This window comes from Euleptes europaea, chromosome 2 (assembly GCF_029931775.1).
Source record: "Euleptes europaea isolate rEulEur1 chromosome 2, rEulEur1.hap1, whole genome shotgun sequence".
NCBI lineage: Eukaryota > Metazoa > Chordata > Lepidosauria > Squamata > Sphaerodactylidae > Euleptes > Euleptes europaea.
Genome location: NC_079313.1, coordinates 13208344 through 13226635, shown reverse-complemented (window position 1 = coordinate 13226635; position 18292 = coordinate 13208344). Strand labels below are relative to the sequence as shown.

The window sequence follows — 18292 nt, the reverse complement described above, 5'->3', positions numbered from 1 at the left end:
TCACTCCCAGATCATCTTTAAAGTTTAATGTAGCTACTGTGTGGATGGGGGGAATAGAATCAGATTGGAAGAGTGGGTTTTAATTAAAGGTAAAGGTAGTCCCCTGTACTGACATATGGGGTGACGTCACATCCCGAAGTTTACTAGACAGACAGTGTTTACAGGGTGGTTTGCCATTGCCTTCCCCGGTCGTCTACACTTTACCCCCAATTTTACCGGCTTCGGAAGGATGGAAGGCTGAGTCAACCTTGAGTCGGCTACCTGAAACCGACTTCCTTTGGGATCGAACTCAGGTCGTGAGCAGAGCTTTTGACTGCAGTACTGCAGCTTACCACTCTGCTTTGGTAAAGTTGTGATTCTTTATTTCCGCACACTGAACTTTCCCCAAACAATCTATGGCCATTTATTCATGGTGATTAGCAGCACGTTCCAGGCTGAATTGCCCTGCATATTTTTTTGAATTTTACATGCTGAACCATCATTCCAGAAGTGACTGCGAAGCCGGCGCATACCTGCTTTGCATTACTAAAGAGCCCACTTAACGCGATCGTTGGCATTTTGCCGCGAAGAATCCTCCTCAAGGAACTATGCAAAACAGCAGCGGAGTGTTAGCTATGCGTATGCTAATGCCTATGCTAACAGGAACAAAGGAGCAGGCGAGTGGTAGGGGTGGAATTTCTCCTTTTGCGTCGGGTCCGTGAATAGGCATTTTTAAAGTCGCATTTAAAAAAAGAGCTTTGAGCGAACATCAAAATGTGTTCTTCAACAGTATTTGCACATCAATAAACCAGCAGTAGTTATGACATAATGTAAGCACTTGCCCTATCGAGAACCACTAACCACAGCAGGAGACGAGGTTGTCCAAAGAAGCTGGTTTAATGGTCGCATAGGTAAACAGAGCATAAAGAACCCAAGACAGCAATGGAGGAAACTAGCTTGCACTTGGTAATATAAAAGCATTGAAAAAAGCACTCAACAGTACAGCTTCAGGAGATTACAGATTACAAACGGTACAGGGGCGCCGCAGTTCCCACGGACTTCTGTCAGCTTCAAAGGGACCAAGAATGCAAAACAATCCTTGAAGGCAAGTTGGTGAGAAAATGAATCTAACTGAGACACAGGCCTGACATTCTGCTCCCCTTAGGGCCCCCTCCCATTCTGCAAGGGGGATGGTTTATCGGGGTAGGCGGTGTGGAAGGCGTGCACCAAGTGTGGGGCAGAGACATCTCGTGCACGCACCCATTCATCGTAGGCAGGGGGGAAGTGTTTCCAACGAACCAGATACTGCAGAGAGCCGTGACGTACACGAGGGTCCAAAATTTTTGACACTTCAAAATGCTTCTCCCCCCTACCATCACAGGCTGCTCAGGAGGCGATTCCGGGTGCCAATCTGAGGAGGCGACATGAGGCTTGAGGAGACTGACATGGAAGACAGGGTGTATACGCCTCAAGGTCTTAGGGAGAGTCAGTTCCACAGTGACGGGGTTAATTATCCGGGCAATGGGATATGGCCCCACGTACTTGGCACTGAACTTATGGCAAGGTCCACAGGTGGACCACAGGTTCCTGGTGGAAAGGTACACTAAGTCACCAATCTGAAAGTCTTTGCTGGGAGAGCGATGCTTATCTGCTTGAGCTTTATATTTGCGTTTGGCTCTGTCCAGATTTTTTACTAGCCAGGGCCAGGTGGTGCGGATAGCTTGAGTCCAAGAGGCTACATCGACATTTCCCTCCTCCCCCGTTACATCTACATGACCAATAGGACCGAAATCCTGACCATACACAGCGTAGAAAGGACTAAAGCCTGTGGATTGATGTACAGCATTATTGTAAGCATATTCTGCAAAAGGCAATAGTTCAACCCAATCATCTTGGTGATAATTGACATAACGTAAATAACATTCCAATACAGCATTGACACGTTCAGTTTGCCCATCCGTTTGGGGGTGATAAGCGCTAGATAAACCCTGTTCCACCCCCACCAACTTGAGAAACGTCTTCCAAAATTTAGCCACGTAGGTACTTCCACGGTCGCAAGTTATCTTACGGCGAAAGGAATGTAGACGGAAAACATGTGACACAAAAAGGCGGGCCAACTTGGGGGCGGAGGGGATACCCGCACACGGAACCAAATGTACCTGTTTGGAAAACAAATCAGTAACAACCCACAGTACAGTTTTCCCCTCACTAAGTGGGAGATCGGTCATGAAATCCATGGCAATTACTTCCCAGGGTCTGCTGGGAACTTCCAGAGGTTGTAACAGTCCTGGGGGCTTGCCTTGGGATCGTTTGACAGTGGCACAAATGGGACAGCTGCGAACAAAGGAATCCACATCCGTACGCATGCCCACCCACCAAAATTGCCTGCGTAACAAGTGAAGGGTTTTCAGGAAACCAAAGCGCCCTGCCGTCTTACCTCCATGGGCCAATTGCAGGATCTCTCTCCGAAGTATTTTCGGCACGTACAATTTCGAGTCTTTGTACCAACAACCACCTCGTTCAAGCAAGCCTTGGGGTAGAGTCTGAGAGGTGCATTCGGCTAGGCATTGAGTACAAAGGGAGTTCAGGAAGGAGTCGGGCAGTATCACACACACCCTGCAGAAGAGGGCGAATCAGGAGTCATCGTCGGTGGTGACGGAGTGGGGGGGGAACCGGTTGATGTGGGGCCCTGGTGACAGGCGGCGCGGGTGAGGGAGTCGGCTCTTTTGTGCTCGGCACTCCGTTGTTCACTGCTTGGGTCTGGGACTGGAGCAGAGTTTGGGACCGAGTCCTTACAGCTAGCACGGGCAGAGCTCCTCTGTGCGCCGGGGTGAACAAAGAGTCTGTAGGACGGTCAATCTTTACTGGATATTGGGGTAACCTGGAAAGAGCATCAGCAAGCACGTTTTGCTTCCCAGGCACATGTTTAAGTACAAAACGGAATTGAGCAAAGAAGTCAGCCCAACGCTGTTGTTTTGCGGACAGTTTGTGGGTTCCCGTGAGGGCTTCTAGATTTTTGTGATCGGTCCAGACCTCAAAGGGGACCCCGGACCCCTCCAAAAATTGCCTCCAAAGAGTGAGGGCATGATGGACGGCTGCCGCCTCCTTTTCCCAAATTGGCCAGTTCAGTTGAGCGTACGCACATTTCTTAGAAAAATAAGCACAGGGGTGAAGAAGACCGTCAGACCCCCTCTGCAGAAGAGCCCCCCCCCATGGCCACATCAGACGCATCAACTTGCACAACAAACATTTGGTTTGGGTCGGGATGCTGCAGTACAGGTTCAGAAGTGAAAAGCTGCTTGAGGGTTACAAAAGCTGTTTGACATTGATCAGTCCAATGCACTTTGCCGGTAGGCAATGTAGCAGAGACCCCTTTACCCTTCGTTTTAAGAAGGTCGGTGATTGGTAACGCCACTTGAGCAAAGTTGGGAATGAAACCGCGGTAGAAATTGGCAAAGCCCAGAAACTGTTGCACTTGTTTACAGGTGGAGGGAGGAGTCCAATCAAGTCCGATTGAACTTTAGCAGGGTCCATGCTGAGGCCCCGATGGGAAATTATGTATCCCAAGAAAGTTAATTGTTCCTGGTGAAACTCGCACTTAGACAACTTTGCATAGAGCTGATGATTGCGTAGACGTTGCGATACTTCTGACCAGAGTAATGTGTTCATCCATGGATTTAGAATAAATAAGGATATCATCAAGATAAACCACCACGCCGCGATATAACAAATCATGGAGGATCTCGTTAATGAGTTGCATGAAGACCCCCGGGGCCCCTTTTAACCCGAAAGGCATCACAAGAAATTCATACATTCCGAAACAGCTAGAGAAGGCTGTGAGGGGTTCGTCTCCGTCACGAATCCGGACCCGGTAATAAGCCTCAACCAAGTCCAATTTGGTGAAAATGCGCCCCTCTTGTAATTGCCCCAAAATGTCTGAGATCAACGGTATGGGGTAGGCGTTGGTTTGGGTAACTGCGTTGAGTTTCCGGAAGTCAATACACAAACGTAAGTCACCCTCCTTTTTACGGACAAAAAAAGCAGGGGCTGAGTTGGGGGCGGTTGATGGCCAAATGAACCCTCGAGCAAGATTTTTATCCAAAAAGTCTCGCAACACAGCTCGTTCAGAAACGCTCATAGGTGTCAGGCATATCAGTGTTGTTCGCTTTGTTCACATCCTGCCATCCAGACTCAAGGAATGTTATCCCTACTGAACCGCAGCCAAGGTTGCAAAGACTGTTATGCCTAACACTTTCTGTTTGGTGTTCTGGGAACCTACTTCGTTCTGGGAACCTACATTTGTTTTCAATATGTAATCTCTCACCCTTTCTGTGCATCTATATTACCAGGTTTCAGCAAGACAGCCCCATAGCTGTCACCCTTTCCTTTATGCTCTGTTATTCTATTTGACCAGTAAAGACCAACTTCTTTGGACCTAATTGTCTATGTCGTGGTTTCTGGTTCTTTGGACCAAGGGCTTACATTGTGACAGCTATCCCTCTCTGTCTACTTTCCTTCGTCAGGCTGGAGCCCAGGAGGATTCGCCTGCCACTCGGTTGGGAGCGTGGGGAGCGCTCCCCGGGTGATTCGTCTCAAATCAGCTGGTTGTGATCCCCGGACTACGGGTGTCTGGCCCAACCCTGGAAGGTGACGACCCCAATCTTTTATGGGACGTTGTAGCCGAGCTGAGCAGGACTAGCGCGGAAGTTAGTCGCCTTATTGGATTACTACAGTCCCAATGGCGTTCTCTAGTGACTATTCCTTGGATGTCTGAACTTGAGGATACCAACGCCTGTCTAGACCTCCAAGTCCTTGATCGGTTGGTAGATGATGCCCAACTAGCAGCGGAGGATTTACAAATACTAACCGGTCTGTTGGATAAACTCATTGCTCGTGAAACTCACTCAACAGGAGCCATGGCAGGTGCTGCACTGACAGGTTTTTCTGGTGCCGAATGCAGCCGACTGTCAGGCAGAGGCGAGACGGATCACTATCCAAACAGCGCTTCTATTTGTGGATCTCACCAAGGATACTACGGTAGCCACTCTGTCACAAGTGTTGACCCCAACTTTCGGGGCTGATGCACCTGCACTCGCGGTCCAGATTCAACCGCTATTGGGGGGGGGGGAGTCCGAACCGCTCCTCGCTCTCTTGGAGAAGGAACTTTTACCGCTTGTGACCGCGGACATTGCCTTGAAACTTGAGACCGCTCAAACTCTCGCGGACAGAGAAGCCGCGGCGGCGGCAGAAGCCAAGGCTCAAGCCGCACGGGACAGGGAGCAGCAGTTGGCTGCGGAACGAGCACGGGCGAGTGTGCGCCCCAAAGATACCGGGCAGACCGGCCCTTCGTGGGGACCAACGTTCTCCCCGGCTTTTGCCCCGTCTCGAACCACCCAACGCGCACAGCGCCTCGCAGAACGGCTTCGGGGATCCGACAGTTCTGACGATGAGGACTTATATGGAGACAACTCGCACTGGGCCACGGGTTTCCAGACCAGCCGGGCACATCGTACGGGGGAACCTGAGGAAGAGGTACACTTGTTGCGAGCGCAGAACCGAGAATTATATGACCGTGTAGACCGCCTCCAGGAACAAATGGAGCGTTTGTTCCAGGAAAATGAACGGTTACAGCGGGCGCAGGTACCTCCGGCGCAGCCCATCCTTCCCGGGCCCGCTGCACCAGTTCATCTACCAGTTCAACCGGTGGTGCCAGCCCAACCCCAGCTAACCTCCCCATGCAACCACTGGTACCCGGAGCGCCAGTTGCCCCCGCCCCCGGGGCACCGGTACAACCGGGACAGCCCATACCCGGTCCATGGAAGCAACCTCGATTGAAAACGACCTATGATGGCTCGCTCGAGACTCTACCCTGTTTCCTACATCAAGTGGACAGTTATATGCGGGAACAAGGGCACTTCTTTCCCACAGAGGATTTGTAGCTTTCTCTATTTGTAGCTTCTCTATTGACGGGGAAAGCCGCTGACTGGATGGTCCTCCAATTTGACACTCGGTCTCGGTCTATCCGCTCCCTCAACAATTTTATGACTGCCTTGCGGAGACGATTCGAAGACCCTTTTATGGGAGAACGAGCCAAAGCAGAACTTCTACAACTCAGACAGGGCTCTTCTCCAGTCCGAGAATTTGCTGATGAATTCCAAAGACTAGCCAGTAAAATAGTAGACTGGCCGGAATCTACCCTAATCCACTACTTCAGGGAAGCTTTACACCCTGACATTTTGAACTGGTCATATATGCGAGGCGATCCTAATACCCTCGAAGATTGGATTCTACTGGCGGAAGAAGTTGAAAGCCGCCGGCGTTTCATATCCCTGGTCCGGCAACGACACAAGGATAAGAATGCTCAGAAAGCCCCATCAAGAGTGCCGCTCCCCAGCCTGCGGAAACCAACGCGACCACCTCAGGATCGCGAATCAAGGTTCCAGAGGGGAGCTTGCCTCGTATGTGGGGAATTGGGCCACTTTGCAGCGACTTGCCCTCAACGACCGGAGGCCACCCGCCCCAGCATGTCACTCCGAGCTCGAGGAAGACCTCAACGCAGAGGCACCGCGGCCACCCGCAGCGCAGCGCCGGGATGACCCACACCCTCTGCACTTCACGTTGAGGAATCGGCTAACCTCTCTGCACCAAACGACCCCACAGGGTCTCGGATTACAAGTGCCCCAGTGGGGGACAACTCTCCGTCTTCGGACGAAGATCAATGGAATGCTCCAGCTCTAAACCTGGAATCCCCTCTTGATCTGTCAAAAAACGGATTCGGTCTGTGGTGAGTGGAGCGTCTCCACAGACTCCTGCAGATTCTTCTGCTAAACCCAAAGCTCCCGTCAAGGTGAGTGAAGTGGAAACCACTTTTTATGTGGACGCAGTGTTACAACACTATAAAGGGGGCCCCCAACTGCCTGTCAAGGCACTTATTGACTCTGGCTGCGGTCGCACTTTAATCAGTGAAACCACATTCGCAGCTCTCAAAGTCAAGTCCGAGGCACTACCCGCTCCTGTCCAATTTGCCCAGATGGATGGAAGCCCTTTCAAGGGGGGACCAGTCAATCATCGCACACAGGGAGTGGCGATGGGTATAGGTTCCCATTGGGAACAAATAGACTTTATCATAGCCCCCATTCGGTTTGAAGTTGTCCTAGGGATTAATTGGCTCAAGGGCCATAGTCCTTATATAGACTGGGAGACGGATACTATTTCCTTTACCAATCCGATGTGTGAACAACACCGGCAAGGAGTCGCAGTGACGTCTCCACCTACTCCAGCTTTAACTTCCAATGCCGCATCGCCCCCGCTTTTGCCCGATGCCTACAGAGACTTTGCAGACGTCTTCGATATTAAAGCATGTGATGCCTTGCCCCCCCATCGTACCACTGACTGTGCCATTGAGGTAGTTAAAGACTGCACACTGACTAAAAGCAAGATTTACCCCATGAGCGTTTCCGAACGCGCTGTCTTACGTGACTTTTTGGATAAAAATCTTGCTCGAGGGTTCATTCGGCCATCGAACGCTCCCAACTCAGCCCCAGCGTTCTTTGTCCGCAAAAAGGAGGGTGACTTGCGTTTATGCATTGACTTCCGAAAGCTTAATGCAGTTACCCAAGCCACCGCCTACCCCATCCCGTTGATCTCAGATATCATAGGGCAGTTACAGAAGGGTTGTATTTTCTCCAAGTTGGACTTAGTGGAAGCTTACTACCGCGTCCGAATTCGTGAAGGGGACGAACCCCTCACCGCCTTCTCTAGCTGTTTTTGAATGTTTGAATTTCTTGTGATGCCGTTCGGGTTAAAAGGGGCCCCGGGGGTCATCATGCAACTCATTAATGAGATCCTCCATGATTTGCTGTACCGCGGCGTGGTGGTTTATTTGGATGATATTCTTATTTATTCAAAAACCATGGAAGAACATGTTGTTCTGGTCAGAGAAGTTTTGCAACGCCTACGTAACCACCAGCTCTATGCAAAACTGTCTAAATGCGAGTTCCACCAAAAGCAGATAACGTTTTTGGGCTACATAATCTCTCATCGTGGCCTTAGCATGGATCCTGCTAAAGTCCAATCAGTACTGGACTGGACTCCACCCTCCACCCGCAAACAAGTACAGCAATTCCTGGGCTTTGCTAATTTCTACCGAGGTTTCATTCCTAACTTTGCTCAAGTGGCGCTGCCAATCTCTGACCTCCTGAAAACAAAGGGCAAAGGGGTTTCTGCAACTTTGCCCTCTGCCAAAATACTGTGGACGGCTCAGTGCCAGGCTGCCTTTGTGGCCCTTAAACGACTTTTCACGTCTGAACCGGTCCTGCAGCACCCGGATCCGAACCAAATGTTTATTGTGCAGGTCGATGCGTCTGATGTAGCCATGGGGGGGGGGGCTACTCCAGAGAGGACCGGACGGTCTCCTGCATCCCTGTGCCTACTTCTCGAAGAAGTTTGCACATTCCCAGCTAAACTGGCCCATTTGGGAAAAGGAAGCTGCAGCCGTCCACCATGCCCTTACACTGTGGAGGCAATTCCTGGAGGGATCCGGGATCCCCTTTGAAGTTTGGACCGATCACAAGAACCTAGCTGCCCTCACTGGGCCCCATAAATTGTCCGCGAAACAACAGCGTTGGACAGACTTTGCTCAATTCCGTTTCGTTCTCAAACATGTGCCCGGGAAACAGAATGTGCTTGCGGATGCCCTATCCCGGTTGCCTCAATACCCAGTAAAACGTGATCGGCCAACAGACTCTTTATTTACCCCGGCGCAAAGGGAAGCCCTGCCCCTGCTGGTTGTGCAAACCCGAGCCCAAACCCAGCTCCGGCAGAAAAACCACACAGCAGCCGACAAAATATCCAGCCCGAACCAGCGGGCTCCCTCGCCTGCCCCCCTTGCGCCACCTGTTTCCAGCGCTCCGCAGCAACCAGTCCCTCCTCTCCCTCCACCAGCTCCTAATTTGTCCTCTCCTACGAAAGGAGAGGGGATGATCATCTCCAATACCTTCCTGAACTCCCTTCAAACTCAGTGCCTAGCCGAGCGCACTGCCCAAACCTTGCCCCAAGGTGTACTTGAGAAGGGGGTTGTTGGTACAAAGACTCAAAACTCTACGTGCCTAAAATACTTCAACGAGAAGTTCTACAGTTAGCCCATGGAGCCAAAACTGCAGGGCACTTTGGGTTTCTGAAAACTCTCCACTTGTTGCGCAGACAGTTTGGTGGAGGGGAATGCATTCTGATATAGACTCCTTTATTCGCAGCTGCCCCATCTGTGCCACAGTCAAACGATCTCAAGGCAAAACCCCAGGACTGCTGCAGCCACTGGAAATTCCCAGCAAACCCTGGGAAGTGATTGCCATGGATTTCATGACGGATCTCCCCCTTAGTGGGGGAAAAACTGTACTCTGGGTTGTTGCTGACTTATTTTCCAAACAGGTACATTTAGTTCCGTGTGCGGTTATTCCCTCCGCCCCCAAGTTGGCCCGCCTCTTCATGTCACATGTGGTCCGGTTGCACTCGTATCCGCGCAAGGTAATTTGCGACCGCGGAAGTAGTTTTGTGGCGAAATTCTGGAAGGCGTTCCTTAAACTGGTGGGGGTGGAACAAGGGTTGTCAAGTGCTTACCATCCCCAAACGGATGGACAAACCGAACGTGTTAATGCTGTGTTGGAATGTTATTTACGTTGCTATGTTAATTACCACCAAGATGACTGGGTAGAACTATTACCTTTCGCGGAATATGCATACAATAATACTGTCCATCAATCTACGGGCTTTAGCCCTTTCTATGCTGTGTACAGTCAAGACTTCGGTCCTATTGCCCCGGTTGAAATACCTGAAGGGGAGGGGGATTCCGATATAGCCTCTTGGGCACATACCCTCCGCACCACTTGGCCCTGGCTGGTAAGCAACCTAGAGAGAGCCAAGCGCAAGTATAAGGAGCAAGCAGATAAGCATCGCTCCCCCAGCAAAGAATTCCAGGTCGGGGAATTAGTGTACCTTTCCACTAAAAACCTACGATCCACCCGACCTTGCCATAAGCTCAGTGCCAAGTATGTTGGACCCTATCCCATTGCCCGGATCATCAATCCTGACACTGTGGAGCTGACCCTCCCCAAAACCCTGAGACGTATCCACCCAGTTTTTCATGTCAGTCTCCTAAAACCCCATATCGCCTCTTCAGACTGGCATCCAGAGCCACCTCCGGAGCAGCCAGTGATGGTGGGGGGGGGGGGAGGAACATTTCGAAGTGTCAAAGATCCTAGATTCACGTATACGGCATGGATCCTTGCAGTATCTTATTCGATGGAAACATTTCCCCCCTGCCTACGATGAATGGGTGCGGGCCCAGGATGTCTCCGCCCCGCACTTACTAACCGCCTTCCACACCGCCTACCCGGATAGACCGTCCCCCTCGCGGGTCGGGAGGGGGCCTTAAGGGAGGCAGAATGTCAGGCATATCAGTGTTGTTCGCTTTGTTCACATCCTGCCATCCAGACTCAAAGAATGTTATCCCTACTGAACCGCAGCCAAGGTTGCAAAGACTGTTATGCCTAACACTTTCTGTTTGATGTTCTGGGAACCTACATTTGTTTTCAATATGTAATCTCTCACCCTTTCTGTGCATCTATATTACCAGGTTTCAGCAAGACAGCCCCATAGCTGTCACCCTTTCCTTTATGCTTCGTTATTCTATTTGACCAGTAAAGACCAACTTCTTTGGACGTAATTGTCTATGTCGTGGTTTCTGGTTCTTTGGACCAAGGGCTTACAATAGGGTAAATCCTGCTTTTAGCCAGTGTACAGTCTTTTATCACTTCAATTGCACAGTCCGTGGGACGGTGGGGGGGGGGGGCAAGGCATCGCATTCTTTTATATCAAACACATCTGCAAAGTCTTGGTACACCTCGGGTAATGGCGCCGGCAATAACGTATCAGAGTTTAAGGCTGGAACGGGTGGAGATACAACCGCGATCTCACGCCGATGATGTTCACATTTAGGGTTGGTAAACATAATCGTGTCAGCATCCCAGTCTATGTAGGGACTGTGACCCTTGAGCCAATTAATCCCCAAAACAACTTCGTATCGGATGGGAGCTATGGTAAAGTCTATTTGCTCCCAATGGGAACCGATACCCATCGCCACCCCCCGTGTGCGACGGTCGACTGGCCCCCCTCTAAAATGGCTACCGTCCATTTGGGCGAATTGGACGGGGGCCGGTAGGTCTTCGGACTTGACTTTTAGGGCTGCAAACGTGGCCTCATTGATTAAAGTGCGCCCGCAGCCAGAGTCTATGAGCGCCTTGACACGTAATTGGGGGCCCTTTTTATAGTGTTGTAACACTACATCCATATAAACAGTGTTTTCAACTTCACTCACCATGACAGGAGCCTTGGGTTTTGCAGGAGATTCCGCAAAACACTACATCCACTCACCACAGACCGTATCCGTTTTTTGACAGGTCAAGAGGGGATTCCAGATTTAGGGCTGGGGAATTCCATTGATCATCCTCGTTGGAAGGAGAGCTGTCCCCCACTGGGGCACTTGTAATCCGGGATCCTACGGGGTCGATTAGTGCAGGAAGGTTAGACAATTCTCTGACGTGAAGTGCAGAGAATGTGGGTCGTCCCGGCGCTGCGCTGCGGTTGGCCGTGGTGCCTCTGCGTTGAGGTCGTCCTCGAGCTCGAGGTGGTATGCTTGGGCGAGCGGGTTCTGGGCGTTGAGGGCAAGCCGCTGCAAAGTGACCCATTCCACCGCAAACGAGACAGGTCCCTCTTTGGAATCGAGATTCACGATCCAGAGGGAGTCGGGAGCCGGGTCTCCGTGAGTTGGGAGTCGAAGGTTTGGTGGGCGGCTTTTGTCTGCCCTTCTCCTTGGCTCTATTCCAGACTAGCGAAACAAATCGCCGGCGGCTTTCAACCTCCTCAGCCAGTAAAATCCAATCTTCGAGGGTATCTGGGTCACCCCGCATATAAGACCAGTTCAAAATGTCTGGGTGCAATGCCTCATGAAAGTAGTGGATAAGGGTAGCTTCAGGCCAGTCCACTACCTTACTCGCGAGTCGTTGGAATTCATCTGCAAATTCCCGAACTGGAGAGGAGCCTTGCCTGAGTTGTAAAAGTTCCGCTTTGGCTCTCTCTCCCATAAATGGATCTTCAAAGCGCCGTCGCAAGGCGAACATAAAATTGTCGAGGGAACGAATGGAGCGGGACCGTGTATCAAACTGGAGAATCATCCAGTCGGCCGCTTTTTCCGTTAACAGAGAGGCAACGAAACGGATGCGGCTATCTTCCGTAGGGAAGAATTGTCTTTGCTCCCTCATATAAATATCCACATGATGCAAAAAACAGGGTAAGGTTTCAACTGAGCCGTCATAAGTAACCTTCAGTTTCGGCGGCTTCCATGGCATCGGGGGCACAGGCGGTTATCCAGGAAATGGGGCCCCTGGTAATCCCGGTGCACCCGGTAAGGCAGGTGCAACAGGCACTCCCCCGGGTGCTGCGGGGCCAGGAGCGACGGGACCCCGCCAGGAGCTGTGGGACCTTCGCCCGGAACTACGGGTCCACCACCCAGCGCAACGGGACCCCCGCCAGGAGCTGCGGGGCCTCCGCCGGGAGGAACCGCCGGAGCAGCTGGTTGTTGCGGTGGCTGTTGTGGTGTCACGGGAGCGGGGGCAACTGGTGCAGCTTGAGCCCATTGTAACTGGTTGTGGCCCTGGAAGAGGGCAGTCGCCCGTGTGGCTACCGCTTTTGCTTCCGCTTGGCAGAGCTTGGGGGGTGGTGTGACCGCGGTCGCCATGTCGGCAGAACGGATTGGGACCACGATCAAAGTCAGTTGCATATCGCAAGTAGTGAGTCCGGCCAAAAGGCTAGTCAATAGTTGTAAATCCTCAGCTGCCAATTGAGCATCATCCACCAACCGGTCAAGGGTCTGGAGGTCTTGGCAGGCCCTGGTATCTGCAGTGTCAGACGTCCAGGGGACCGTTGCGGCTAGGGAATGCCAATGAGCCCGAACAAGTCCAGTCAAGCAATTGACTTCTGCATCGGTTCGATGTAGCTCAGCTATAACGTCCCATACAAGTTCGGGGTCGTCAGTCGGTGTTCCCAACAGAAGGGACCACGGATGGAAGCCTTCCAGGGCTCCTAGCAGGAACCCGCCACCCGGGGATCACATCCGCCGGGCTCGGGGCGAACCACACGGGGCTCCAGCCACAGGTAGATCACTCGGAGAGCACTGCCTTTGCTCCCATCCGAGTGGCAGGCGAACCCTCCGGGGCTCCAGCCTGACAGGTGAAAGAAAAAGGATTGCTGTCTTAATGTAAGCACTTGCCCTATCGAGAACCACTAACCACAGCAGGAGACGAGGTTGTCCAAAGAAGCTGGTTTAATGGTCGCATAGGTAAACAGCATAAAGAACCCAAGACAGCAATGGAGGAAACTAGCTTGCACTTGGTAATATAAAAGCATTGAAAAAACCACTCAACAGTACAGCTTCAGGAGATTACAGATTACAAACGGTATAGAGGCGCCGCAGTTCCCACGGACTTCTGTCAGCTTCAAAGGGACCAAGAATGCAAAACAATCCTTGAAGGCAAGTTGGTGAGAAAACGAATCTAACTGAGACACAGGCCTGACACATATGTATGTATTAAATGTATGTATTAAATGACAGCCACTGTCACACTGCGATCCTTTCAGAAGTGGGAGCCGTCCAATCAGGTGTTTCTGACTGATGCGAGAATTCTGCAAGTTCTCTCCCTTGAGCTCTTTATTTTTTTGGATACCTCTGCCTGCTACTTACCAAGCAAAGCCAGAGTGTGTAATAGGAAAAATGTACTTAGGACAGTCTCAGACCACACACACATAACAGTAAAGCATATAGGTTTATTGAACTTAAAGAGTTTGTAAGGCAAAGAGAAAAATAATACTTAGACAGATTTAACAACATCCCACATAGAGACTGATACACAGACAGACAGAGCCGCTCTGGGTCATTCCAAAGGAGAGACAGAATGATTTCTCCCTGGGAAGGACAAGGACTGGGCATTTGGACCGCCCTTTTATAAGCTGGACCGTGAGGAGAGGGTCTCAAATGACCCCTCCCTGTCACATTCTTTAGGAAATGAGTTTCCACAAATCATGACTAGATTGTTTAGAAGTATCTTGTTCCATAATAATTCTTTCAGTGTCCAAGTCTGATATCTGATCTGTCCATCACTCAATGTTCATAAACAATTTCCTCCCTTGCATGAGCAGACAAGTTGTCGCCTGGTTGAACGGCCTTGCTATTATAAACATAAATTTTGGGCATCTGATGTGCTGTGGGTGATTTAACTGCTAGCAATGCAAATCTCCTGTTACTTTCTAAGGTCAGGAACCTAAAGGGAAAGTTGGGGTCAGCTAAAGGGCTGCTTTCTGAAAGCCTTAGTCAGGTTTTGTGTGACTATAGGTTATAATATTAAGGTATGCATGTGGTTATTTTTAACCCAAACTCATTTAATATAAACTAATATATTTAATATGAACTAATGTTCAATAAAAAAATTTCTCGCGACACTGACCTGCCTTAACCTTTCTTTTCCCAGAGTGCACCAGCCCATTCTACACTTTCCACCACCTGTGCCTCTCCTACTGCCCGCCCAGGTATTACAACCACTCTCGTCATTCACGAGACCCCAGCGGAGCCGCCCGCACAGTCCAGGCATGTTTTGCCTGCCACGTCTCCTGCTACACGTGCCAAGGAGGAACAGCCGATAACTGTACCGCCTGCCCACCCTTCAGTGCCTACGATAAGCTCACCCACACCTGTTCCCAGCCGCTTCGCACCTACCTGTACCGTGGCGGAAACCTTTTTCAGGGGCCTCAGCACCTTCTGCTCCTGGTTGTGGTGATCCTGCTGTGCGTGGGTCCCGTTTTCGTCAGCATCCTCTGCCTGGCGTCCCGCTTGTTGCGTTTCGTGTGGCAGAAGAAGCCGGAAGCCGCTTCGGAATCCGAGGCCGCTGCCTTGGAACTGGTCCACTGCAGCGGTGTCGGCTCGGAGGAACAGACAAAGGAACTGGGACAGAGGCTTCTTCCGTGAGGCACCGGCTACGGTCTGTTCTCCAGAAATACCCAAACGCAACTTGTATTGTTATTTTTAATCTCCCTAAATTAATGCTGCGTTGCCTGAATGTAATAAACAGCTGGCTTCGGCCAGTCTTGCTTGTAGCTGGGTGTCCACTTGCAGTAAAAGCAGTCTCTGCAGGACTGAGGTCCTAGTTCAGAAGAGCCTTGTTAAATCTAAAGGTCCATGTCTTCTCGTATCACTTTTCCAGCAGCGGCCACCCAGATGTCTCCGGGAAGACTGCAAGCAGTAGAACAGGGAGGTAAAGGTCTTCCCCTGGTATCTCTCCCTAGCATTTGGTTAGAGGCAGAGTATCTCTAAACACGGAGGGTCTATTGGACTATCACGACTGGTAGACCCTGCTAGATCTTTCTTCTCTGAATTTATTCAATCCTATTTTAGTAAAAACAAGGGGGGATTCACAAGAAACCTGTGGGAGCACTCATCCCATCACTCCAACATTGGCTTCCTCCCATCTATGCTTGCCCTCTTGTGTAGTGGTTAAGAGCGGTGGTTTGGAGTGGTGGACTCTAATCTGGAGAACTGGGTTTGATTCCCCCCTCCTCCACATGAGTGGTGGAGGCTAATCTGGTGAACTGGATTTGTTTCCCCATTCCTACGCATGAAGCCAGCTGGGTGACCTTGGGCAAGTCACATTCTCTCAGCTTCACCTACTTCACAGGGTGTCTGTTGTGGGGAGGGGAAGGGAAGGTGATTGTAAGCCGCTTTGACTCTCAAGTGGTAGAGAAAGTCGACATATAAAAGCCACCTCTTCTTCTTCTACTACCATGACATCAAAACCAAGGATTTCATTGTACTCACCCGATTCTCATACTGGATCAGAGAATGCTAATCTCTTTGTGTGAATGGGGCAGGCCAGATTCCTACATTCCGGCTTGTTTTTCTGCTTTGCTCTGGTGTGAATAAAAGAGCGCTGAATTGGATTATAAAGCAGTGCAGCATAATCCCAGAGGTTCCTATTTCAACCTGGAACGGTGAACCCAGGAGAAGCAAGCTGCAGGGTGATGTTGGCCCTACATCTCCTTTAACATACATAGAAATTGTGAAAACAAAGTCAGGGGGAAATGCAACATATACATTCGGGGGGGGGAATTCCCTATAATTGATGATTAACGCAGTACTTTTAGCACTCTCTCTGTATATATATTCCCAGCCACCTTTTGAGAGCCAACATGGTGTTGTGGTTAAAAGCAGCAGACTCTAATCTGGTGAACCCTGTTGGTTTCCTCATTCCTCCACATGAAGCCAGCTGGGTGGCCTTGAGCTAGTCACGGTTCTCTCAGAACTCTCTCAGCCCCACCTACCTCACCAGGGGTCTGTTGTAAGGGGGGGGGAGGCGATTGTAAGCTGCTTTGAGACTCGCTGTGGTAGAGAAAAGTGGGGTATAAAAACCAACTCTTCTGCCCGTTATGCTGGTACTCAGAGATATACTATCTCTAAACATGGTGGTTCCACTGAGACGGCAATAGGCCTTGAGTTTGTTTGATGTTCCCTGTTTGAGCCATGTAATCCAGCAGCCAGTACCTTACTATCTGACACAGGAAAGTATGAATGGAGAGGGGAAAGAGGGTGTTACCATGTCACCAACATGATGCTTGGATTAGTTCACAGCCAATGGTTAAATCGGGTGTCGAACTCAAATGTTGCAAGGGCCGGATATGACATAACTGTCACTTGGTCGGGCTGGGCCATGCCTCGCCAGCCCAGATTGGAACTCAGGGGTGGGGGGTGGCCTGCCTCGGCTGGTTTGCAGGCAGGATAAGAGCTCAAGGGGCCAGATCCAGCCCTCGTGCCTTATGTTTGACACCGCTGGGTTAAATGGTCCCCCATCGTAGTTTTGGGATATGTTACCTGTAGTGACCATGACAAATTTGTGACCAGAGGAATGTTGCGCTCCCCTCCCCCCGTGTGGTGTAGTGGCTAAGAGCGGTGGTTTGGAGCGGTGGACTCTGATCTGGAGAACCGGGACTGATTCCCCACTTCTCCACATGAGCGGCAGAGGCTAATCTGGTGATCTGGATTTGTTTCCCCCGCTCCTACACACAAAGCCAGCTGGGTGACCTTGGGCTAGTCACAATTCTATTAAGAGCTCTCTCAGCCCCACCTACCTCACAGGGTGTCTGTTGTGGGGAGGGGAAGGTGATTGTAAGCCAGTTTGATTCTCCCTTAAGTGGTAGAGAAAGTCGGCATATAAAAACCAACTCTTCTTCTTCTCCCCACACCACTGTTCCAGTCAGCTTGAAGGTTAATACATTGGGATTTGAGTTCTGATTTTTAGGCCCATGAAGCAGTGGGAAGAGAAATACAGTCTGCACGTATTCAATGCAACTTTTTATTTGTTCAACCCTTGAATTTTTTAAGGGACTCATGGGGCTGTGGCAACCCAGTTTTAAAAATGAGAGGTACAGGGGCTCAAAAGGGAAGGCTGCAGGGTATAGCCTGATCTCGTCAGATCTTGGAAGCCGAGCAGGGTCGGTACTTGGAAGAAGGAAGACTCTGCAGAGGAAGGCAATGGCAAACTACCTCTGCTTCTCACTTGCCTCGAAAGCCCCTTGCTGGGGTAACCACAAGTCGGCTGCGACGTGACGGCACTTTACACACACACAGGGGCTCAAAGCCTCTCTTGAAGTCGGAAGCTTCCGTTCCTTCTCCCAGTTCCAGATGTGAAGGGGGAGAGAGACGGGTGTTTTGGAGGTGCTCAGAAATACCCTATACAATAACTGACCTGCCACCCAGCAGTGAAAATACTGCAGGACTGAATGCTAGCAAACCCTGGGAGAAATTAAATGCTGTTCTCTCTGTACGTACTCAGAAGTAGTCTAAGTATGCCATCCCATGTTCCACAATGGAACCCAAACAGCCCTGGTGTGTTTGTGTGTGAAGTGCCGTCAAGTCACTTCTGCCTCATGCCGACCCTATGAATCAATGTCCTCCAAACTGTCCTATCCTTGACAGCCTTGCTCAGACCTTGCAAATCGAGGGCCGTGGCTTCCTTTATACAATCAACCCATCTCCTGTTGGGTCTTACTCTTTTCCTGCTGCCCTCAACTTTCCCTAGCATGACTGTCTTTTCCAATGACTCTTGTCTTCTCATAAATGTGACCAAAGTGTGACAGCCTCAGTTTAGTCATTTTAGCTTCTAGGGTCAGTTCAGGCTTGATTTGATCTAGAACCCGCTGGTTTGTTTTTTTGGCAGTC

At 50.6% G+C, this 18292-nt stretch overlaps 1 protein-coding gene across 1 annotated transcript in view; it reads left to right on the top strand.

The window, feature by feature from the left end:
• LOC130473131 (proprotein convertase subtilisin/kexin type 4-like) overlaps window positions 1–15049 on the top strand; it is a 41659-nt gene extending 26610 nt beyond the window's left edge. The window contains exon 15 of the mRNA XM_056844661.1: window positions 14556–15049. Coding sequence (XP_056700639.1) covers window positions 14556–15049 — 494 coding nt within the window. The remainder of the gene's footprint in view (window positions 1–14555) is intronic.
• The last annotated feature ends 3243 nt before the right edge of the window (window positions 15050–18292 follow it).